The sequence below is a fragment of the Molossus molossus genome, unplaced genomic scaffold (assembly GCF_014108415.1).
Source record: "Molossus molossus isolate mMolMol1 unplaced genomic scaffold, mMolMol1.p scaffold_m16_p_4, whole genome shotgun sequence".
In the NCBI taxonomy this organism is placed as follows: Eukaryota; Metazoa; Chordata; class Mammalia; order Chiroptera; family Molossidae; genus Molossus; species Molossus molossus.
In genome coordinates, this window is record NW_023425377.1 from 43,270,321 (window position 1) to 43,295,252 (window position 24,932).

Here is a 24,932-nt window from a genome sequence, read left to right on the forward strand (position 1 = left end):
CAGCACCCATTTTTTTTTAAAATAAAAGCTCTCAGTAAACTGGGCATAGAAGGATAATATCTCAACATAATAAAGGCCATATATGACAAACCTACAGCCAACATCATACTCAATGGGCAAAAACTAAAAGTGTTTTCTTTAATAACAGGAACAAGACAGGAGTGTCTGCTTTCACCACTGTGATTCAACAAAGTACTGGAAGTCTTAGCCATAGCAATCAGACAAGAACAAATAAAAGGCATCCAAATTGGAAAGGAGCAAGTGAAATTACCATTTTTGCAGATGACATGATATTGTACATAGAAAACTCTAAAGACTCCACCAAAAATTTACTAGATTTAATAAGTGAGTTCAACAAAGTAGCAGGATACAAAATTTACATCCAGAAATCAATGGCATTTTTATATACCAATAGTGAGCACTCAGAGAAACTAAAAAGAAAAAAATCCCATTTACCATTGCAACAAAAAAAATTAAGGTACTTAGGAATAAACTTAACCAAGGATTTAAAAGACCTGTTCTCAGAAAACTACAGGACATTGAAAAAAAGAAAGAGAAGACATTTAAAAAACTGAAGCATATACCATATTCATGGATAGGAAGAATCAACATCATTAAAATGTCCATACTACCCAAAGCAATCTACAGATTCAAAGCAAACCCTATAAAAATACCAATAACATACTTCATAGAGCTAGAACAAAAACTCCAAAAGTTCATATGGAACCAAAAAAAGACTCCGAATAGGCACAGAAATCTTGAAAATGAAGAACAAAGTTGGAGGGATCACAATATCAGATATCAGTTTATACTACAAAGCCACTGTAATCAAAACAGCCTGGTACTGGCACAAGAACAGGCATATAGATCAATGGAACAGAACAGAGAACCCTGAAATTGACCCAAAACATTGTGCTCAATTGATATTTGACAAAGGAGGCAAGAGCATACAGTGGAGTAAAAACAGTCTCTTCAATAAATGATGTTGGGAAAATTGGACAGGTACATGCAAAAAAATTGAACCTAGACCACCAACTTACACTATACAAAGAATAAACTTAAAATGGATGAAAGACTTAAATATAAGTCAGTAAACCATAAAATCATAAATTAAAATTTATGCAGCAAAATTGCAGATATCTCACAAAGCACAATTCTCACCGATACATTGCCTAGAGCAAGAGAAACAGAAGAAAAAATTAATAAATGGGACTACATCAAACTAAAAAGCTTCTGCATGGCAAAAGAAACCAGCATCAAAATGAAAAGGGAACCCACTCTCTGGGAGAACATACTTGCCAGTGTAATATCAGATAAGGGGTTAATATCCAAAATATATTATGTACTCATAAAACTCAACAAAAGGCAGACAAATAATCCAATTAAATGGGCAGAGAGCCCAGCCAGTGTGGCTCAGTGGTTGAGCATCAACCCATGGATCAAGAGGTCATCGGTTCAATTCATGGTCAGGGCACATGCCTGGGTTTCGGGTTTGATCCCTTGTGGGGGTGTTCAAGAGGCAGCCAATTGATGTGTCTCTCTCATTGATGTTTTTATCTCCCTCTCCCTCTCCCTACCTGTCTCTCTAAAAATTAATAAAAAAATATATATTTTTAAAAATGGGCAGAGGACCTGAATGGACACTTCTCCAAAGAGGACATACCTATGGCCAAGAGACATAATGAAAAAATGCTCAACATCACTAATCATCAGAGAGATGCAAATTGAAACGACTATAAGGTATCATATCACACCTGCCAGAATGGTTACCATCAACACATCATCAAACAACAACTGCTAGCGAGAGTGTAGAGAAAAAAGTACTCTAATGCACTATTGGTGGAAAAGCAGACTGGTGCATCCACTGTGAAAACAATGTGGTGTTTCATTAAAAAATTAAAAACGGAACTGCCATTTGACCCAGTGATCCCACTTCTAGGAATATATTCTGTGAAGCCTGAAACACCGATCAGAATGTATGCACCCCTATGTTCATTGCAGCGCTATTTACAATAGCTAAGATCTGGAAACACCCCAAGGGTTTGTCAGTAGAAGAGTGGATGAAAAAGCTGTGGTACATTTACACAGTGGAATTCTATGCAGCTGTAAGAAAGAAAGATCTCTTATTCTTTGAAACAACATGGAGGGACCTGGAGTGTATTATGCTAAGCAAAATGAGCCAGTCAGAGAAAGACAAGTATCACATGATTTCACTTATTTGTAGAATCTAATAATATAAGCTGACAAACAATATAGATCCAGAGACTTGGAAGTAGGGAACAGACTGACAAACCTCAGAAGAAAGTGGTGTGGATGGGTGGGAAAAGATAATCTAAAGAACTGCCCTGGCCTGTTTGGCCCAGCAGTTAGAGCGTCAGCCTGCGGACCAGAGAGACCAGGGTTCGGTTCCCGTTAAGGGTACGTTCCTCGGTTGTAGTTTGTCCCCAGTCCCCATTGGGGTTGTGTGGGTGGCAACCAGTCCACGTGTCTCTCTCACATCAATGTTTCTCTCTCTCTCTTCCTCCCTCTCTACCTCCCACTTTATCTGAAGATAAATGCAAAATATGTCCTCAGGTGAGGATAAAAAAAAAAAAAGATAATCCAAAGAACTTATATGCATATATGCATAACCTATGCACACAGACAACAGTGCAGTGAAGGCAGGGGTAGGGGCAGGAGGAGCAGGTCAGTATGGTGTCAATGGGAGAAAAGGAAGGACATCTGTAATACTTTCAACAATAAAAATAAATTGAAAAGAAAATAAATAAATAAAAGTAACCTGATATTGTGATTGTACATAAAAATAAAGCTCTTAACACTTGGCTGCCCCCCCCTTTTGTTTTGTTAATTCTCACCAGAGGATATTTTTAGATAGAGTGGAAGGGAGGGAGAGAGAGAGACACATTGATTGGTTGCCTCTTGCACAATATTCTGTGAATGTACCTGCTACCCAGGTACATTCTCTTGACCGGGAATTGTACCTGTGACTCTTTGGTTCATGGGCCGACTCTCTACCCGCCGAACCAAACTGGCCAGGGCTTGGTCCCTTTGATTGGAAATGATTTTTGTATGTTTTCTTATTTCCCTTGGTTAAGATTTATCTTCTAAATTGTGTGTTTTTTATTTCCACTTAAATGTTAAACTAAATCTGTAAGCAAACTATTTATTAAATTCACTTGCTTAACAATTTCAAAACAAAGTTATTTCACCCTCTCCTCCTCTTCTGTTGCTCTCTAACCTGCATTTTATTTTATTTTAATTTTTAATTTAATTTAATTTTTTTTGTTTCATTTATTTTTTTATCTTTATTGTTGAATGTATTATAGATGTTCCTCATTTTTCCCCCATTGACACTCTCCTCCCCACTCCCGCCCCCTTCGTGCCTTTTCCTACACTGTTGTCTATGCCCATTGGTTATGCATATGCGCATATAAGTTCTTTGGTTTATTTCTTCCCACCCCCAAAACCCCCTTCTATTTGAGGTTTGTCAGTCTAGCAACCAACGTGTACTTCTTAATCCCTTCACCTTTTTCACCCATTCCTCCAACCCCCTCCCATCTGGCAACCATCAAAATGTTCTGTGAAAGTGTTTCTGTTCTGCTTCATTTTGTTTGTAGATTCCATTGTTGATAAATATGTATTCATTGCCATTTTGTTTGTTCATATATTTTATCTTTGTCTTCAAAAAGACACTTCAACATTTCATAAAATAATGGTTTGGTGGTGATGAACTCCTTTAGGTTTTTCTTGTCTGGGAAACTATATGGCCATCGATTCTAAATGACAGCTTTGCAGGATAGAGTAATCTTGGTTGTAGGTTCTTGCTTTTCATCACTCTGAATATTTCTTGCCACTCCCTTCTGGCCGGCAAGGTTTCTTTTGAGAAATCAGCTGACAGTCTTATGGGAACTCCCTTATAGGTAACTAACTGCTTTTCTCTTGCTGCTTTTAAGATTCTCTTTGTCTTGAACCTTTTGCATTTTGATGATGATGTGTCTTGGTGTGGGCCTTTTCGGGTTCATCTTGTTTGGGACTCTCTGTGCTTCCTGGACTTGTATGTCTGTTTCCTTCACCAATTAGGGAAGTTTTCTGCCATTATCATTTCAAATAGGTTTTTGATTTCTTGTTCTCTCTCTTCTCCTTCTGGCACCCCCCAGATGCAAATGTCAGCACACTTGAAATTGTCCCAGAGGCTCCTTACACTCTCCTCATTTTTTTGGATTCTTTTTTCTTTTTGCTGTTCTGATTGGGTGTTTTTTGCTTCCTTATATTCCAAATCGATGGTTAGCTTCTTGGCTTTACCTACTGTACTATTGAATCTGAGTAAATTATTCTTTATTTCAGTTAGTGCCTCCTTCATTTCTGACTGGTCCTTTCTTATGCTCTTGAGGCCCTCACTAAGTTCGCTGAGGTTCTCACTAAGTTCATTGAGCATCCTTATAAGCAGTATTTTGAACTCAGCATCTGTTAGGTTGCTTATCTCCATTTTGCTTAGTTCTTTTCCTGGGGTTTTGTTTTGTTCTTTGATTTGGGACCTGTTTCTTTGTCTCCTCATTTTGGCTGCCTCCCTGTTTGTTTCTGTGTATTACTTAACGAGAGCTATGGGGCTAGCTGAGACCAGATACTGCTTGTTTGAAAGAATTTAGGAAAACCTGAAGCAGGATCCAAGACAGGCCAATCCTATGGTTAAGCAACTGGCAACAGCTTGGGTGGGCCTGAAAGTTGGGTGGGGCGGGGCTTCACGGAATCACCAGGGCGGGGCAACCAGTGTGAGCCAGGTTGCTGGAGTCCCAGATATGGCAGCTGTCTGCTGTCCCAGGGAAGGGCTCACCATAGGAACAAAGGCCTCTGACAGCACATTTGTCCCAGAGAAAGCCCCCTCTCCAGCCTTCGCTCCAATGCCAAACAACTCAGTTCTTCCCTGTATGTCTCTGGCGCCCCTTGAGCTGCCTCCCCTCCAAGCTTAGAGGGAGAGAGTCTGATAAGTCCGTTTGTGGGCTCTTTATAAAAAGCTTCCTGGGGTTCCAGCTGCCTCAGACTCCCTGAGCCTCAGTTCCCGCTGGTTTTTTTCAGCCAGAATTTATGGGGACTTCTCTTCCTGGCATTGGAATCCTGAGCAGGGCGCCTGGTGTGGGACGGGGACCCCTCAGTCCTCAGGGAGGACCTTCCCAGCCGAGGTGTCCTCCTAATTTTTATCCACCACATATGGGTGTGTGACCAGCTCCTCGTACCTCCGCCCCTCCTACCAGTCTCGATATGACTGCTTCTTTATTTTTTTATTTTTTTATTTTTTTAATTTACAATCTTTATTTTATTTTTTTCCATTTTTTGTTCAGGTAGAGTGGGAGGGAGAGAGAGGAACAGAGAAAGAGAGAGAAACATCGATGTGAAAAGGAACATATCGAGTGGCTGCCACCTGCACGACCGACCAGGGCCGGGGACAAACTGCAACCGAGGTACGAGCCCTTAGCGGGAACCGAACCCGGGTCTCTCAGGACCGCAGGCCAACGCTCTAACCGCTGAACCAAACCGGCCAGGGCATGACTGCTTCTTTAATTTCGTAGTTGTAGGACTTCCATTCAGCTTGATTTCAGGCAGTTTTGAATGATAGTTGTTCTGTAGTTTAGTTGTAACTTTGATGTGGTTGTGGGAGGACGCAATATGCGTTTACCTGCCCGCCATTTTGACCGGAAGCCCATCTAACCTGCATTTGAAAATGTTGAATCATTTTAGCCCAGCTGTTGTGGCTCAGTGGTTGAGTGTCAACCCATGCACCAAGAGGTCACCAGTTCAATTCTCGGTCAGGGCACATACCCAGGTTGTGGGCCAAATCCCCAGTGGGGGGCATGCAGGAGGTGGCCAATCGATGTTCTCTCTCATCGATGTTTCTATCTCTCTCTCCCTCTCCCTTCCTCTCTCTAAAATCAATAAAGAAAAAAATAAATAAAATGTTGAATCATTTTATATCTCAAATTCTCTCTTTCCTTTATATATTTATTCTTCTACCTACCCAACTCTTCTTCATCTGAATGCATCCTCAGCCCTTTCTTCTTCTCTTCTACTTTACTTACCCTGACATACATTGAGTCTGGGTGGCTTCAGCTCTTGCTCTCTGATGACACTGATCCTCTTAGAGATACCAGTAACTTCCTTGATGCTAATCTAAAGGGTATTTTTCTTTCTTCTTTTTAAAAAAGTGTCTTGTTTTTGAGAGAGAGAGAGGAAGGGTGATGGAGAGAGAGAGAGAGATTGATTTGTTGTTCCACTTACCTATGCATTCATTGGTTGATATTTTATGTGACCTGACTAGCTATAGAACCTGAAACCTTGGTGTATCAGGACAACACTGTAACCATCTGAGCTATCTGGCCAGGGTAGGGGTATTTTTCAATTCTCATGTTACCAAACCTCTCCCATCTAGTGATGTTGCAGATTAGTTCTCTTCTTGAAAGCTTTCAGTAAGGAGTGACCTCTCTGAAACATTACTCTCCAGGCTTTAATCTTACCTCAAGTTTTTTCTCTTCCATTTCATCTGAAGGGTTGGTTTCCTCTGTTTTTAAATTTTTGTATTTCCTGGAGTTCTATTCTAGGACCTCTTCTTATGTTACAGTCTTCCTGGGTGATCTGATCTACCATTGGCTTTATTTACTATCTCTGGGCAATTGACCTCAATCTTTGTCTGTAATGGCCATGGATATTGATAGTGGATATGTGTGGTGACTGTCCCTGCATCTGTCCTCCAAAAGGTTAGTTGTATTTCCTTGTATTCCTACACCATCCTATACTTGCCCACATCATTGCATTTATCACAATGTACTATAATTACCTGTCAAATTCTATTTTTCTTCTTAGATTACAAGCTCCTTGAGTACATGAATTACATCTGTTTCCCTCTACCTCCATCCTAATTGAATTTTGAATTTCTAAGCCATATGGTTTAGGTGAGACGGATCCGATCCTTAGTTCCAAGGGTGGGACTTTAATGGCTTAAATTAACTAACATAACATGTTGCCCCCTTACCCCCTGCCCCGGCAAACTCTGGCACAGTGATTGATTCAGGAATGGGTTCGAGACCTAAAATGATACTGATGGATTCAATCTCAGAGCTTTTTTTGGGAAATGGTGGGATACAGACTTGGAATTTTACCTGAAAGGATTTACTTGAAAGAAAAGCTTCTGGCACCCTGGCTGGTGTGACTCAGTTGTAGTATCATCCTGTATATGGAAAGGTTGCAGGTTTGATTCGGGTCTGGGCACATACCTAGTTTGTAGTTTGATCCCCAGTTAGATGCAAGCAACTGATTGATGTTTCTCTCTCACATTGATCTGTCTCTCTTCCCTTTCCCTCTCTCTAAAATCAGTAAGCATATCCTTGGGTATTGATTAAAAACAAGAAAAGCTTTTGGCAGCCATTGTGTCCACAAATGGATACCCTGCCTGGGAATGGAGTTCACAACAACAAAGTAGAGCTGACATGGAGAAAATGGATTTTTTGTTTTTTTTTTAATCCTCAGCTGAGGATATTTTTCCATTGATTTTTTTTAGATAGAATGGGAGAGAGAGAGAGAGAAACATTGATGTGAGAGAGACACATCAATTGGTTGCCTCCTTCATGACCTTGACCAGGCTGATGACTGTTCCACGGGCCAATGCTCTAACCACTGAGCAACCGACCAGGGCTCTTTCTTTAAAAAAATATATTGGGGTGACATTGGTTAATAAAATTGTATAGGTTTCAGGTGTACAATCCTATAATACATCATCTGTATATTGTATCTTCACTAACCCAAGTCAAGTCTCCTTCCATCACCATTTATGTCCCCTTTAGCCTCTCTACCTTCCATCCTCCCCCCTTTCCTCTGGTCATCACCATATTTTTGTCTATGAGGTTTTGTTTGGTTTTGTTTGCTTAATCCGCTCACTTTTTTCACCCAGCCCCACAAAACTCCCTCCCTTATGACAGCTGTCAGTCTGTTTTCTGTATCTATGAGTCTGTTTCTATTTTGCTAGTTTATTTTGTTAATTAGATTCCACATGTAAGTGAAATCATATGGTATTTGTCCTTTTTTGACTGGCTTATTTCACTTAGCATAATACTCTCCAGGTCTATCCATGCTGTCACAGAAGATAAGATTTCCTTTTTAATGGCTGAGTAGTTTTCCATTGTGTAAATATACCATTGCTTTTTTTATTTTATTTTTTTATCCTCACCTGAGGACATTTTTTGATATTTTGTTCAGATAGAGTGGGAGGGAGAGAGAGAGAAACATTGATGTGAAAGGGACACATCGAGTGGTTGCCACCCACACAAACCAACCTGGGCTGGGTACAAACTGCAACCGAGGTACCTGCCCTTAGCAGGAACCGAACCCCGGTCTCTCCAGACCGCAGGCCAATGCTCTAACCACTGAGCGAAACCGGCCAGGGCACCACTGCTTTTTTATCCACTCATCTATTAATGGGCACTTGGGCTGCTTCCAAATCTTGGCTATTGTAAATAATGCTGCAATAAACATAGGGTTCACATATTCTTTCAAATTAATGTTTTAGGCGTCTTCGGATATATTCCCAGAAGTGGAATCACTGGATCATAAGGCAGTTCCATTTTTAAGTTTTTGAGGTAACTCCATATTGCTTTCCACAGTGGCTGCACCAATCTGCATTCCCACCGGCAGTGTCCAAGGGTTCCCTTTTCTCCACATCCTCACCAATACTTGTTTTTGTTTTGATGATTTATTGATGACAGCCATTCTGACAGGTGTGAGGTGATATATCTCATTGTGGTTTTAATTTGCATTTCTCTCTTGATTAGTGATGTTGAACATCCTTTCTTTTTCTTTTTTCTCTTTTTGTATAGGGGAGAGTGTGAATGCAGTCCCCCACTACCACAAATTATGCAGTTGTGTTTCCCACAGTTGGGGAAATCGCAGGGGTCAGCACAGCTGGAGGGCAATGGATAAGCCTCGCCCTAGGAAAACCACCTTCGTGATCATGGTATCTCCCCTGCCAGGTAAGTTTGTTTTGTTTTTTTTGTAATCTTCACCTGAGGATATTTTTCTATTTATCTTCAGATAGAGTGGGAGTGGGAGGAGGAGAGAGAGAGAGGGAGAGAGAGAGAAAAAAACATCGATGTGAGAGAGACACATCAATTGGTTGCCTCCCCCATGACTCCAACCAGGGCTGGGGACCTAACTGTAACTGAGGTACATGCCCTTGACCGGAATTGAACCTGTGACTCTTTGGTCTGTGGGCCGATGCTGTAACTGCTCAGGGCCCTTTCTTTTTTTAATCCTCAGGTGGATTTTTTTAAAATTGATTTTTGAGAGAGAAACATCAATTGGTTCCCTCCCCTACAAGCCCCAACGAAGGATTGAACCTGCAACCTGGGTATGTGCCTTGACTAGGAATCAAACCCACCACCTTTTGGTGTACTAGATGATACCCCAACCAGCTGAGCCACACCGGCCAGGGTCATTAAGCATCTTTTCACATGTCTGTTGGTCCTCTTTGGAGAACTGTCTATTCATTTCCTTTGCCCATTTCTTAATTGGATTGTTTGTTTTTTGGTGTTGAGTTTTATGAAGTCTTTATAGACTTTGGCTATTAACCCCTTATCAGATGTATCATTGGTGAATATGTTTTCCATTCAGTAGGTTGTCTTTTGTTTTTTTTTTTTTGTTTTTTTTATCCTCACCCGAGGACATTTTTCCATTTTTTGTTCAGATAGAGTGGGAGGGAGAGAGAGGAACAGAGAGAGAGAGAGAAACATTGATGTGAAAGGAACACATCGAGTGGCTGCCACCCGCACGACCCACCAGGGCCGGGGACAAACTGCAACCGAGGTACACGCCCTTAGCGGGAACTGAACCCGGGTCTCTCAGGACCGCAGGCCGATGCTCTAGCCGCTGAGCCAAACCAGCCAGGGCATAGGTTGTCTTTTCATTTTGTTGATGGTTTCCTTTGCTTTGCAAAAACTTTCTACTTAGATGTAGTCCCATTTGTTTATTTTATTTTTTTTGTTTCCTTTACCGAAGGTGATATGTCAGAAAACATATTATTATGAGAAATGTCTAAGATTTTACTGCCTATTTTCTTCTAGGATTTTTATGGTTTCAAGGTTTACATTTATGTCTTTTTTTATTATTATTAAAAGAAACATTTTTAAAAAATTTTATTAAAAAACATTTTTTTTCCTCTATTGATTTTAGAGAGAGAGGAAGTGAGAGGGAGAGATAGAAATATCAATGAGAGAAAACGTCGATTGGCTGCCTCCTGCATGCCCCCCAATGGGGATCTGGCCCACAACCTGGTCATATATCCTGACCGGGAAGTGAACCAACCACCTCTTGGTGCATGGGTCGATGCTCAACCACTGAGCCACATTTGTCAGACAGTCTTTAATCCATTTTGAGTTTATTCTTGTGAGTGGTATACAAAGGTGGTCTAATTTATTTTGTTTTATTGCGTGTATTTGTCCAATTTTTCCAATATCATTTACTAAATAGACTATCTTCTCCATTGTATATTCTTGTATCCTTCATTGAATATTAATCGACCATAAAGGTGTGGATTTATTTCTGGGCTTTTTATTCTGTTTCATTGATCTATATGTCTGTTTTTATGCCAGTACCATGCTGTTTTAATTACTATGACCTTGTTGTGTCATTTGATTCAGGTACTGTGATTCCTCCAACTTGATTATTTTTTCTCAAAATTGCTGTGGTATTTGGGGGTCTTTTGTGGTTCCATGTAAATTTTTGGAATATTTTTTCTAGATCTGTGAAATATACCATTGATGGTATCTTGATAGGAACTGCGTTGAATCTATAGATTGCTTTCGGTAGTATGGACATTTTAATGATGTTAATTCTTCCTATCCATGAACATAGTATATGCTTCCATTTATTAGTATCTTCTTCAATTTCTTTGTTCAGCATCTTATAATTTTCAGAGTATACAGATCTTTTACCTCCTTGGTTAAATTTATTCCTAGGTTTTTGTTTTTTCCAATGTAACTATATATGGGAATGTTTTCATAGTTTCCCTTTCTTTAAAAAAAAAAATGCTTCTTTCCCTGGTTGGTGTGGCTCAGTGGATTGAGCATTGTCCCATCGACTGAGAGGTGCCAGTTCAATTCCTGGTCAGGGCACATGCCCAGGTTTTGGGCTCCATCCCCAGCAGGGAGTGTGAAGGAGGCAGCAGATCAATGTAGCTCTCTCATATTGGTATTTCCTTCTCTCTGTATCTTCCTCTCTCTCTAAAAAATCAATTTATAGTTTAAAACAATTATTTTCTTCATTGATTTTAGAGAGAGAGGAGGGGAGAGGGAGAAAGAGATAGAAACATCGATGAAAGAGAACATCGATTGGCTACCTCCTACATGCCCCCCACTGAGGATCAGGCCCACAACCTGGGCATGTGCCCTGACTGGGAATTGAACCAGCGACCTCTTGGTGCATGGGTCAATGTTCAGCCACTGAGCCACACTGGCTGGGCTAATTTATGTTTTTTATTGATTTGAGAGAGAGAGAAGGGACAGAGAGAGAGAAACATTGATGAGAGAAACATCCATCGGCTGCCTATTGCACACCCCCTACTCAGGATCAAACCCACAACCCAGGCATGTGCCTTGACCAGGAACCAAACCAGCAACCTTTTGGTGCATGGAACTACACTCAACCAATTGAGTCACACCGGCCAGGGTAAGTTTCCCTTTCTGATACTTCATCATTGATGTATAGAAATGCAACTGATTTCTGGATATATATTTTTTATCCTGCTACTTTACTGAATTCATTTATCAGTTCTAGTAGTTTTTTGTCAGAACCTTTAGGGTTCTCTATATACAGTATCATGTCATCTGCAAATATTGAGTTTTAACTCTTCCTTTTCAATTTGGGTGCCTTTTATTTCTTCTTCTTGTCTGATTGCTGTGACTAGGACTTCCAGTATCATGTTGAATAAGAGTGGTGAAAGTGGACATCCTTGTCCAGCTGATCTTAAGGAAACACTTCTAGTTTTTGCTCATTAGAAAAACTGTATTCTTGATATCATTGTTGCAGTTCCTGCATGCAGTTGTGCCAGAACTGTCCATCTACTTGAGATTTATTTATGAGATCTTTTATTTATTTAATCAATTTCTCCTCATTTTCCTCCTCTGCTTCTGCTTTTGCTTCTGCTAGTTTAGTTTGGGTTTTCTATCATGTACAACACAGAACATCTTGACTGATGGACTCAACCAAGACCTTTCTAGAGGTTCTAGATCTGTGTAGCTAAATACTTGTCATCACTAAATGGGTTCTTATGGTATCTCATACTCGGCATATCCCAAACTGAACGTATCTTCCCCAGTTCTTTCTCCTCTTACTTGTTTTAATGTTCGATAGCTTCATCCATGCAGATTTCCTGAGCCACTAATTAGGCCATTATCCATGACTCCTCACTTTCTCATACTTTCTCACAGGTAATTAATCAAGAAGTTTTGTTGATTTTAAATCCTAAATAACCCTCAGTGTTTTCCACTCTCTTCCATTCCTATGGCCATTCCCTGAATTCATGCCAGTACTTTCTTGCCTGGTTTAGTGTAACAGCCACCTCACTAGTTTCTCAGCCTTTATTGTTTACCCTATAGTGAATTTTCCACAGTGCATCCAGAGGGAGTTTTCTAAAATGCTCATCTGATCATGTTGTTTTCTGCTTAAAACCTCTCAATAGCTCTCAAATGTCTTCTGAATCAAGTCTGAACTTTTTTTTTTTTTTTTTTAATCCTCACCCGAGGACATTTTTCCATTTTTTGTTCAGATAGAGTGAGAGGGAGGGAGAGAGAGAGAGAAACATTGATGTGAAAGGGACACATGGAGCGGCCGCCACCCGCATGACCAACCAGGGCCAGGGACAAACTGCAACCAAGGCATGTGCCCTTAGCGGGAACCGAACCTGGGTCTCTGCAGACCACAGGCCAACGCTCTAACCGCTGAGCCAAACCAGTCAGGGAAAGTCTGAACTTTTAAATGTATTTTGCATATTTCTCTTAATCTAGTTCAATTCTACCACTAGGTTATATAGGTCACTGAATTTTTATATTCTCTGTTTCTTCCAAGCCTTGCATGTGCTATCCATCTGCCTGAAACATGCTTTCCTTGCCCACATCCTCTTTTCTTTAGCTTCTCCTATTGTTATTTTAACCCCTATTTATTCCTTCTTTCAGAAAACTCTCCTTAATGACTCCAAAAAGTTAGTTTTCTTTCTTATATTTCCACGGAATCCTACAGTTGCCCACATTATAGCATTTATCACACTGTTCTATAATTACCTGTCAAATTATGTTTTTCTCCCTAGACTATAAGCTCCTTGAAAGTGCAGGGACTGCATCTTGTTCTTCATTGTATTTCCAGGTTCTACCACAGCTGCCAGACGTGTGAAACATATTGTTTGAAAATATTTGTTGAAAGAATGTTTGTCATGCAAGTGTGTCATTATGTAAAGGACCTTCTTTTGTATTCTTCTAATACAATTCAAGGTGAGAAATTCAAGCCTATTTATTTCATATTGAAGATAAAAGTTTGATTCCTTTTAACAAAAATATGTTTTTCTTGATTTTTTCAGAAAGAGAGGAAAGGAGAGAGAGAGAAACATCTATGTGAGAGAGATATATCAATCGGCTGTCTCCTGCACGCCCCCTAGTGGGGACTAAGCCCCCATCCTGGGTATATGCCCTGATTGGAAATTGAACTGGGACCTCTCAGTCCATGAGATGACACTCAATCCATTAAGCCACACCAGCTGGGCAAAAGTTTGATTCCTTAAAAGGACTTATCACAGCCCTGGCTGGATGGTTCAGTTGGTTGGAGCATTGTCCCATACACCAAAAAGGTTGTGGGTTCAATTCTTGGTCAGGGAACATATCTAGGTTGCAGGTTCCATATCCTGTTGGGGCATATACGGTATGGAGATGATCAACGTTTCTGTCTCACATTGAAGTTTCTCTCTCTCTCTCTCCCCTCCCCCATGTGCCCAATCTCTTCTTTCTCTAGAATTCAATAAAGACATATCTCAGGTAAGGATTTTTTAAAAAGCACTTATTACAATCTGTAATAACTTGTTTGCTTGTTTACTTGTTACTTTCTTAAGGGTGAAGGTCATACCTGTCTTGTTCATTAATCTATTTTTAGCACCTAGAACATAGTAGATGCTTGATTTCACCATTTCTATTACATCATTTCTAGTACCATACAAAATTCTCTAATATTTCCATCTTTTAAAAAAAGAAGAAACCCAATTTTCCCACCTGTCATCTCCTCTCAATCCTCATTTCTGTGCTTCCTATCTCAGCAAAAAGAAATGTCTAAACTTGCTTTACCAATTCCTCTCTACCCTTTCGTTTTGAACCCTCTCCATTAAGGCTTTTGCTCATGTGACTCCATTGAACTGCTCTTGTCAAGATATTCATGCTGACAAATCTAATGGACACTTAAATTTCAGCAATATTCAACACAGTTGACCCCTTCCTCGTTTGGGGGACATTTTCTTATCTTACTACTGTTCCTTCTCATTTTTCTTTGCTGTATTCTTCTCCTCAAGACCTGTAAGTGTTGTCTTTTTTTTTTTAAATCCTCACTCAAGGATATATTTTTTTCTATTTATTTTCCAATAGAATGAGAGAGAGGGAAGGATGGAGAGAGAGAGAAACATTGATGTGAGAGAGACACATCAATTGGTTGCCTCCCATATGACCCTGACTGGGGTCAGGGACCGAACTGAAACTGAGGTACATGCCCTTGACTGGAATCGAATCCAAGACCTTTGGTCTGCAGTCACATGCTCTAACCCAGCGGTTCTCAACCTGTGGGTCACAACCCTTTCACAGGGGTCGCCTAAGACGTAACAGTAGCAAAATTACAGTTATGAAGTAGCAATGAAAATAATTTTATGGTTGGTCACCACAACATGAGGAACTGTATTAAAGGGTCACAGCATTAGGAAGGTTGAAAACCACTGCAGTCTAACTGCTGAGCCAAAGTGGCCAGGGCAAGTGTTGTCCTCTTTGAGTCTTAGTTCTGGACCCTCTTCTGTATATACACTTTCTTACCAGGTAAACTTGTCTATTCCATTATTTTAAATTCTATGTATGAACTAATTGCTCCCAATTTTGTCTCTCCAATCCTGGTTTCACTACATATATTCTACTCAGAATCTTCACATGTATGTCTAATTCTAACTTAATGTAGCCAAACTGAATATGCTTGATTTTCTTCTTCAAACCTGTGTTTTTCTTGGTCTTTCAGGAAATGACTTCTATTTAATTGCTCAAGTCAAAAACCTAGGAATCAGTCTTTGGTTTTCTGTCCTTCACTGCTACTAGAAGTCCTGTTAGCTATAATTACCTCTAAAACCCCCAGTTAGCCACCATCAGCTTTTGCCTAAAATATGCCATAGCCACCTAGATGGAGTAATAGCTTTACACACTTATCTAACCTCCTTTCTATGATTTACAAGATCCTCCATAATCTGGCTCCTTATATTTTTCTAACCACATCTCAAACATCTTCCCCCTCTCAGAGTGTATTCAGCAACTCTGGACTCCTTTTTCTTTTACAAACAGGTTAAGCCCATTTCTGCCCTGGAGCCTTTATACTTTTTCTTTTCTCTGCCAGAATGTTGTTTACTACCTTCTTCCCATGCTGGTTCCTTTTCATTCTTTCTTTATACTTCTGTTCAGATTCCATATCTTTTTTTTTTTTGTCTCTAATAACTTTTATTGCCCATTTTTTCAAGTAAGATGGTGAAACAAATTTTTATGCAATATATATGAATATGTAATACATGAAAATCCATATTGCTGTTAACATCCTCCATTATTTCTTTTATATAAGACATCTTTAGAGTAGCATATATGTATTACTTTTTCAAAAGTGGGATCATAGCCCAGCTGGTGTGGCTCAATGGTTAAGCATCGACCCATGCACCAAGAGATCGCCAATTCGATTCCTGATCATGGCACATGCCCAGGTGTGGGCCCAATCCCCAGTGGGGAGCATGCAGAAGACGACCAATCAATGTTCTCTCTCATTGATGGTTCTCTCTCTCTCTCCCTCTCCCTTCCTCTCTAAAATCAATAAAAATATTTAAAAAATAAAAGTGGGATCATACTCTACACACTAATTTGTATGCCATTTTATTTATTTATTTATTTAATCTTTATTGTTGAATGTATTACAGATGTTCCTCATTTTTTCCCCCACTGAGCCCCTCCTCCTCACTAATGCCCACCTCCTGCCTTTTCCCACACTGTTGTCTGTGTCCATTGGTTATGCGTATATGCATATAAGTTCTTTGGTTTATTTCTTCCCACCCCCAAAACTCCCTTCCCTTTGAAGTTTGTCAGTCTAGCAACCAACTTGTACTTCTTAATCCCTTCACCTTTTTCACCTATTCCCCCAACCTCCCTCCCATCTGGCAACCAACACAATGTTCTCTATATATATGAGAGTGTTTCTGTTCTGCTTGTTCATTTTGTTCGTCGATTCAATTGTTGATAGCTATGTATTTATTGCCATTTTGTTTGTTCATATATTTTATCTTCAACATTTCATATAATAATGGTTTGGTGGTGATGAACTCCTTTAGCTTTTCCTTGTCTGTGAAACTCTTTATATGCCCATCGATTCTAAATGACAGCTTTTGCAGGATAGAGTAATCTTGGTTGTAGGTTCTTGCTTTTCATCACTCTGAATATTTCTTGCCACTCCCTTCTGGCCTGCAAAGTTTCTTTTGAGAAATCAGCTGACAGCCTTATGGGAACTCCCTTGTAGGTAACTAACTGCTTTTCTCTTGCTGCTTTTAAGATTCTCTCGTTGTCTTGAACCTTTTGCATTTTGATGATGATGTGTCTTGGTGTGGGCCTCTTGGAGTTCATCTTGTTTGGGACTCTCTGTGCTTCCTGGACTTGTATGTCTGTTTTCTTCACCAATTAGGGAAGTTTTCTGCCATTATCATTTCAAATAGGTTTTTGATTTCTTGTTCTCTCTCTTCTCCTTCTGGCACCCCCCAGATGCAAATATTGGCATGCTTGAAATTGCCCGAGAGGCTCCTTACACTCTCCTCATTTTTTTGGATTCTTTTTTCTTTTTGCTGTTCTGATTGGGTGTTTTTTGTTTCCTTATATTCCAAATCGATGGTTAGCTTTTTGGCTTTACCTACTGTACTATTGAATCTGAGTAAATTATTCTTTATTTCAGTTAGTGCCTCCTTCATTTCTGACTGGTCCTTTCTTATGCTCTTGAGGCCCTCACTAAGTTCGCTGAGGTTCTCACTAAGTTCATTGAGCATCCTTATAAGCAGTATTTTGAACTCAGCATCTGTTAGGTTGCTTATCTCCATTTTGCTTAGTTCTTTTCCTGGGGTTTTGTTTTGTTCTTTGATTTGGGACCTGTTTCTTTGTCTCCTCATTTTGGCTGCCTCCCTCTGTTTGTTTCTGTGTATTACTTAACGAGAGCTATGGGGCTAGCTGAGACCAGATACTGCTTGTTTGAAAGAATTTAGGAAAACCTGAAGCAGGATCCAAGACAGGCCAATCCTATGGCTAAGCAACTGGCAACAGCTTGAGTGGGCCTGAAAGTTGGGTGGGGCGGGGCCTCAGGGAATCACCAGGGCGGGGCTACCAGTGTGAGCCAGGTTGCTGGAGTCCCAGATATGGCAGCTGTCTGCTGTCCCAGGGAAGGGCTCACCACAGGAACAAAGGCCTCTGACAGCACGTTTGTCTCGGAGAAAGCCCCCTCTCCAGCCCTCGCTTCAATGCCAAACAGCTCAGTTCTTTCCTGTATGTCTCTGGCGCCCCTTGAGCTGCCTTCCCTCAACACTGAGCAGGAATGAGTCTGATAAGTCCGTTTGCGGGCCCTTTAAGAGGTGCTGCCTGGGGTTCCAGCTGCCTCAGACTCCCTGAGCCTCAGTTCCCACTGGTTTTTTTCAGCCAGAAGTTATGGGGACTTCTCTTCCTGGCATTGGAACCCTGAGTGGGGAGCCTGGTGTGGGACGGGGACCCCTCAGTCCTCAGGGAGGACCTTCCCAGCCAAGGTGTCCTCCTGATTTTTATCCGCCACACGTGGGTGTGTGACCAGCTCATCCCCCTCTGCCCCTCCTACCAGTCTCGATGTGGCTGCTTCTTTGATTCCTTAGTTGGAGGACTTCCATTCAGCTTGATTTCAGGCAGTTTTGAATGATGGTTGTTCTTTAGTTTAGTTGTAACTTTGATGTGGTTGTGGGAGGACTCAATACCGCGCTTACCTACGCCCCCATCTTGACCGGAAGTCTCAGATTCCACATCTTAAAAGATGTCTTTCCTGACCACCCTACTAAATTTGGACCCCTCCAGTTGTTTGGTATCAACTATTTTTTTTCCTAATCCCTAGTCCAACTTGCAAACATCTTATTTATTTTGCTTCTTTTCACTAAGAACTAAATTCCTGAGAGTAGGGATTCTTGTTCAGCATCGTATTGTCAGCGTCTGGAACAGAGTCTGAGACCTTAGGGTGACACAAGAAATATTTGTTGAATGAATGAATGTTTTCTGGTTCCTCAAACCACTGCCATACCCTTATTATATAGCAGTTGATTTAAGAGTTTTTAGAACAGAGGTACTCTAAGTTCATCTAAGTGTTTTTAGGCAGTTTTATTTCATCATCTTGATTCTGAATGTTTTGTTCTGAGATGTTATCAATGAAAATTTAGCACAATTAATGCCATGCTTATTGATTTGCATGGTGGTTAAGGCAACACAATTCTAGTTTTATTGCCACCTTTTCCTTTATGTGGTAACCAGAAGAGACTGCCCAGTTTTTTATGTTATTAGAAGCAAGTGGACAGAGACTCATAGGCTCTTGGGGGTTTTGGATGAGGCTGAATCTTCTACTCCCGTGTAAAAGTATAGGCCTTTGATACATGGAACAGACTGACAGCTGTTGGCAGGGGTGGGGGGTGGGGAGTGGGGGGTGAAAGAGGGTGAAGAGATTAGCCAAATATCGTGTATGCATAACCCATACACAGAGACAAGAGTGGGGCTGGGTAGAGGTTGGGCAAAGGGTCAGGGAGAAATGGGGACATCTGCAATAATGTCAATAATAAAAATAAAGTAAAAACAATTACAAACTAAAAAAAAGTATTGGCCAAAAAAAAAGGTATTGGACTTACCCAACAGTTCCACATTCATATAACATTAATGAATAGATAATTATTTTCTTTCTCACATTTCCTCCTAGTTAACTTCCTAAACTTAAAGAGGCAACTTTAAGATTCCTCAGCCTCTTGGGGAAAGAGGAAGTGTTAAGGAAAAAGGAAAAATGTACACCATTATTGAACTTGAAAATATTTCCAATTTAATCTGCATAATTAAGTATAGTTAAATATATTTAATTTAAGTATAGTTATATATATTTAATTTTTTTAATTTATTGATTTTAGAGAGAAAGGAAGGGAGAGGTAGAGAGATAGAAACATCAATGAGAACATCTACTGGCCATCTCCTACATGCCCCCCACTGGAGATCAGACAGAATTGAACTGGCGACCTCTTGGTGCATGGGTTGACACTCAACCACTGAGCCACAACAGCCAGACTATATGTCTTTTTTAAAAAAAAAAATCCTCACGTGAGTATATATTTTTAATTATTTTAGAGAGAGAAGAACAGAGAGGGAGCAAGAGAAACATAGATCGGTTGCCTCCTGTATGAGCCCCAACTAGGATTGAAACCACAACCTGGATATGTGCCCTGAGTGAGAATTGAACCCGCCATCTTTTGGTATACAGGACAACGCTCCATTCAACTGAGCCATACTGGCCAGGCTAGTTACATGTCTTAAAATTTTTTTTTTTAATTCTTACCTGAGGATATTTTTACATTTATCTTCAGACAAAGTGTGAGGGAGGGAGAGAGGGAGGGAGGGAGGGAGGGAGAGAGAGAGAGAGAGAGAGAGAGAGAGAGAGAGAGAGAGAGAAATATTGATGTGAGAGAGACACATCGATTGATTGCCACCCGCACGACCCCAACTGGGACTGGGGATGAACCACAACCGAGATACATGCCCTTGGCTTCAATCGAACCCGGGACTCTTTGGTACACAGGCTGACGCTCTAACCGCTAAGCCAAACTGGCCAGGGCTATGTCTTTATTTTTTAAAATGACAAACACATCTGTGCTCTTCATTCTGTAACTTGAGTATTATGCTGCAACATGAAGGAAATGTAATGAATGTCAGCAAGTAAATTTAGTTTTTCTGTATCTTTCAAGTATAAGACTAAGACTACAGAAATAAAATCATTACTAAAAGTATCTCTTATGCATGCAGTAATACTCTTTCTCTGACTATCAATATCTGTACTTATCCATGAAGTAATTGTTTTCCAAGATGAAAGCACACAAAGCTATTGTATTTAGAAACTTCCTTCTGAAGGGACCTGGAACTACTCTCTTCTCTATGCCAGCTATGGACCAGCCATGAGTCCTCAGTATCTTTTGTCCATATTTATACTCATTTAGTGTGGCTTGTTAGTATAAAAGAAAACTCCAAAACTTATTCAGTTGATTGGCTTATAGTATGTGCATTTTTTTTCACTTCTTAAAAATTGCATTGACTTCATTTTTGTTTACAAAAAATTCATCCCATGGTCACATTTTGTGAGAAAAATATACCTAGGTCATTTTGCCTTATTAGAAATCTTTCAGCATGGCAGGTGTGGCTCAGTGGTTTAAGCATCATCCCATGGACTGAGAGGTCCTGGTTCGATTCCCGGTCAGGGCACATGCCTGGGTTGCTAGCTCGGTCCCTAGTGGGGGGTGTGCAGGTGGTAGCTGATTGATGCTCGTCTTTCACATTGATGTTTCTTTTTCTCCCTTCCTCTCTCTTTAAAAAAATCAATGAAAACATATAAAAAAAAAATCTTTCAGTGTTTGGCACCATAGTCCAGAGGATTATCTTAAATGTATAAATGATATAGTCCTACTATTTTGTTCCTTATTACCCAGTAACTTCTGGAGCTTGGGCAATGTGAGTACCTTTGAATGAATCTTAACCTGAGCACCTCAAATGTGACCTCCTCAGAGAGACCTTCCCCATTCCTTCATTTCGTTGCTTAGTTCTCATTCAGAACACTAGTCTGAAATTACCTTGTTTATATACTGTCTCATATAGAAAGTTAGCACGCGCGCTCTCTCTCTCTCGTTTGCTTCGAATCCCCACTGCTTACACCAAGGCGACTTAAACATTTATGGAATGAATAAATTAATTTGTTAATCATATGTAAATAGTGCTTTAAAAATATTTTCTGTTGAAACTCAACATGTTGACCACTGATTTCCCAGATATACAGGGTGGGGCAAAAGTAGGTTTACAGTTGTGAGTACAGGAAAGTTTATTCTTGCATTATTATTTATTAATTATTGTTATTTTTCATATGAACGACTGTAAACCTACTTTTCACCCACCTTGCATATTCTGCCTATTACTTGTTTTCTATATAAGACCACTTATTTATAGCTTACACTCTAGCTGCAAATCAGTAGGATTTCCTAGCCACTTAAAAGACAATTTGATTTGTATGCCTACTTAAATGAAATTCTCAAAAAAGTATTTTTACCTAACCTTCTAACTACCTACCAATCACTTCCTGACATCATATTTATCAGAGAATTGCATCCCATAGTACAAAATTCCTCACCTTGGAGTGGGAGTGGGTAAATATGTTGAGGTGCTGAAAATTTGTAAGACCAGTTTGATCTAAACCTTGATAAATTTTGGCCCTGGCCGGTTTGGCTCAGCGGTTAGTGTGTCGGCCTGCAGTCCTGAGAGACCTGGGTTCAGTTCCCGCTAGGGGCGCATACCTTGGTTGCAGTTTGTTCCCGGCCCTGGTCGGTCATAGGGGTGGCAGCCACTGGATGTGTTCCTTTCACATCGATGTCTCTCTCTCTCTCTCTCCCTCCCTCCTACTCTACCTGAACAAAAAATGGAAAAATGTCCTTGGGTGAGGATAAAAAAATAAATAAATAAACCTTGATAAATTTTGGCTTCCTGGGTTTAATAAGACTGTAGGTCATTTATGAGCAACGGTTTTCTTTGGAAGGAAGTTTTCATCCTATGTTTCATTCATTTCATCAAATGAAACCCATTTGTTTACAATTCCACAATTCCTCACCCCTAGACATTAAGATTGAGCCTAAATCCACAGCCTCCTATCCTTAGCTCTTACAAGGGACGAATTCCTGGTGCCAGGGTTCGCGGAGTTAGTCGAAAACTCGGAGGATACCTGCCCGCAGCGTCTCTTGGGAGTCACAGCGGTGGCGGGTGTCATGGCAGGGTCCTTCATCAGACCACAAGAGCCAGCCCCACGCTGTCAAGTTCAGAGTTCACACTTCCCGAGACCCAGCACGGGCAGGCCTGTGGCGGCGGGCTCCAAGTCCAGCCTACGCCCCGGCCCCACGGGTAATGCTCACGCACCCGCGCCTTCTCTGCTCCGCGGACCGTGGACTCCGCCAGGCGCCGGGTGGAGGTGCGAAGCCACGAAGCCGAGATGAGGACGACAAGGGAAGGTTGTCTGCTCGAGGTGCTCTAAGCAGCTTTCTTTGTCCAGGGTGAGGGGCGCCGAAGGCTTCTGCACTCGAGTCCCTGGCGTTGTCCCCGTTCCACCCGCCGTAGCCTCAGGTAGCAAGTGACAGTCACAGAGGAACCCGACCTGTGCGTTTTCGCGCCTGACTTCCCCAGATACCTCTCCTCCTCGCTGCCCTCCCCCTTCTCCTCTCCCCCCCACCCCCTTCCTTAGCCTTTCCCAGTTCTGCCCTTCCTCTCCCTAAAGCTCCCCACCCCTCCCCGTCCCGCCCCTCTCCTCCCCGTCCCGCCCTCACCCTCCCCTCCCCTCCCCTCCGCTCCCATTCCCCCCCTTTCTCTCCTTTCTTCTCGCTTCCGCGCACGCCCCGCCCCGTGAGCTGCCACGTGAGGGAATCCTCTCGCCAGCCTATGGACGCCAGCCCCGCCCCACGCCCCCACCTTGCCCCAAGCTCGGCGCTTCGCCACGTGACGCGGCTCACTGCCAGCCAATAAATGCCGGCCTTGTCTCACGCTCCGCCCCGCGCGCCGTGGCCGTTTGAAGTGACTAATTTCTGTCATATGACTGAGGCGCCCAAGCGGCTCTAGGAGCGGGGGCCTAGCAAGCACCCCGAGGAGCGACCCGGGCCTGGCCGTGGCTAGAATGGCCCCTACGCTGTTCCAGAAGCTCTTCAGCAAGAGGAACGGGTCGGGTGCGCCCGGTCGGGACGCGCGGGATCCGGATTGCGTGTTCAGGTAGGGCGCTGCAGGGTGGGGGGCGCGGAGCCGACGGCCTGGTGGCTCAGGGCTCCAGACGCGCCGGGGCCATTGGTGTGCACGCCCTCGCGGCAGCGCGGCGCTGGGAGCAAGACCCGGGCCGCGGTCGGAGGGGCCAGGCAGCTGCGGGCCTGCGCTGAGGGGTCGGAGCGAGGTCCTCTCTCCCCATCCCCCACCCCGGGTCGCCCCTTCTCTCTCCTCTCCTCTGGGTCGGTTTGTTTACGTCCTGCTCCGCAGGCACGCGCGGCTCTGCCCCTCGGGACCGAGCACCACGACCTGAGCGTGTAGGGTCCACACGTTTTTCTGGCGGCAAGGAGAGTTGGGCGCGGGCTGGATTGGACCTCAGCCGCCGTCCTCCAGGCGGAGTAGTTCTCCCCTCCTCCCCATGACCAGTCGCCCTCTGGGTGCTCCATTCCAGCTGGTTTGTGGTGTGGAGAGAGCTGCACGATTTGGCTAACCGTCTGAGTGTAGGCAAGGCTGGAGGGGCAAATGGGCAAGATGCCGTTCTTGCAGGTTTCTTGAAAACTACAATTGGAAGTGTGCAGTTACCGAACTGAGTGGCCTTAATGTTAACGGAGCAAAAATGTGAAACCTAAGAGATTTGGTTACTACTGACCAAACTGAAGCATGGCGGTAGAATTGATCCTAGAATCATCCTCTTAGAACTGTTACTAAAAAGAGTCTTTAAAAATTAACTGGCTTGTTAATTTTGGTTGCAAAACCTGTTGCTGGTAGAAAAACTTTTTAAAACCGTCAGATTTATGTAATATAAACCTGAATTCACGGTAAAATTTAGTCGCCAAACTGTATTTGAAGAAGAGATTGCCTTTCAGAACAGCCTTCATACTTTTTTCGGTGTGGAAACTTGTATATAGATAGCCTAAATGTCAAATATCACTCATACCTGGTAGGATAGCAGAGAACCCAGTTGTGCAGTGGTAGTAGGAAAAAATGAGAATGTTAAATTTTGCAACAGGCAAAAGTGTGAAATGACTACACTGGTTTAAAAAGTTTTGGTGTTAAAATTATTCACTCACTCTTGTTTAATACAAGTCACATTAGTAAATATTCAGTAATACATGTGGAATTGAAGTAGTAAATGGAAAGTAATTTAACTGACTTTAGAGAAAGAAAAATCTCAGTTGTGAACATCTCGGAAAAGTGTTCAACAAAAGACAGTTTTCTAGGATTTGGTCTTTTCCACTGGGAAATAAATGTCTTGTCCATCTAATGACTTTCTTTAAACATTTCTTTAGTGTTTTCCTTTTGGAAAAGGAAAGTGAAGGCTAGATAATAACTGCATTGAGCCATCCAGTAAATCAAGAGTCAGTAGAGAGCAAATTTAGAATGGATATTAAAAAGGTGACCATTGTATAGACTGTCTATATTTCTGGGTAAAGATTGACTTTGGGATACTCAAGTTTCCAAGGGTCTCAAGTCATCTGTGTGAAAAAAATATTCATGTCTGTTTTTTACAAATGTTTACTATATAGTTGTGTAATGTTACTTTAGAGTTGCCAAAGTACTTTCTCAGTAGTTAAGTCGGGTGGTATTTCACAACCTTGTGAGATAGGACAAGTAGCA

General features: G+C 41.7%; 2 protein-coding genes and 1 non-coding gene across 7 annotated transcripts in view; 2 read left to right on the forward strand and 1 right to left on the reverse strand.

Annotated features, from left to right (window-relative positions):
• Positions 1-22,564, forward strand: part of MEIKIN (meiotic kinetochore factor) — a 144,334-nt gene extending 121,770 nt beyond the window's left edge. The window contains exon 14 of the mRNA XM_036282153.1: positions 22,233-22,564. Coding sequence (XP_036138046.1) covers positions 22,233-22,564 — 332 coding nt within the window. The remainder of the gene's footprint in view (positions 1-22,232) is intronic.
• On the reverse strand, positions 8,856-9,019 carry LOC118616637. Its single transcript, XR_004956625.1, has one exon. It is a non-coding gene; the product is annotated as a U1 spliceosomal RNA (small nuclear RNA).
• Positions 22,565-23,157: 593 nt separating the features above from the next.
• Positions 23,158-24,932, forward strand: part of FNIP1 (folliculin interacting protein 1) — a 131,386-nt gene continuing 129,611 nt past the window's right edge. For 4 of the 5 annotated variants that reach the window (XM_036281949.1, XM_036281956.1, XM_036281955.1 and 1 more), the window contains exon 1: positions 23,158-23,327. In XM_036281949.1, coding sequence (XP_036137842.1) covers positions 23,236-23,327 — 92 coding nt within the window. In that variant the 5' untranslated portion in view covers positions 23,158-23,235. The remainder of the gene's footprint in view (positions 23,328-24,932) is intronic. The other variant, XM_036281953.1, reaches the window with a different exon arrangement.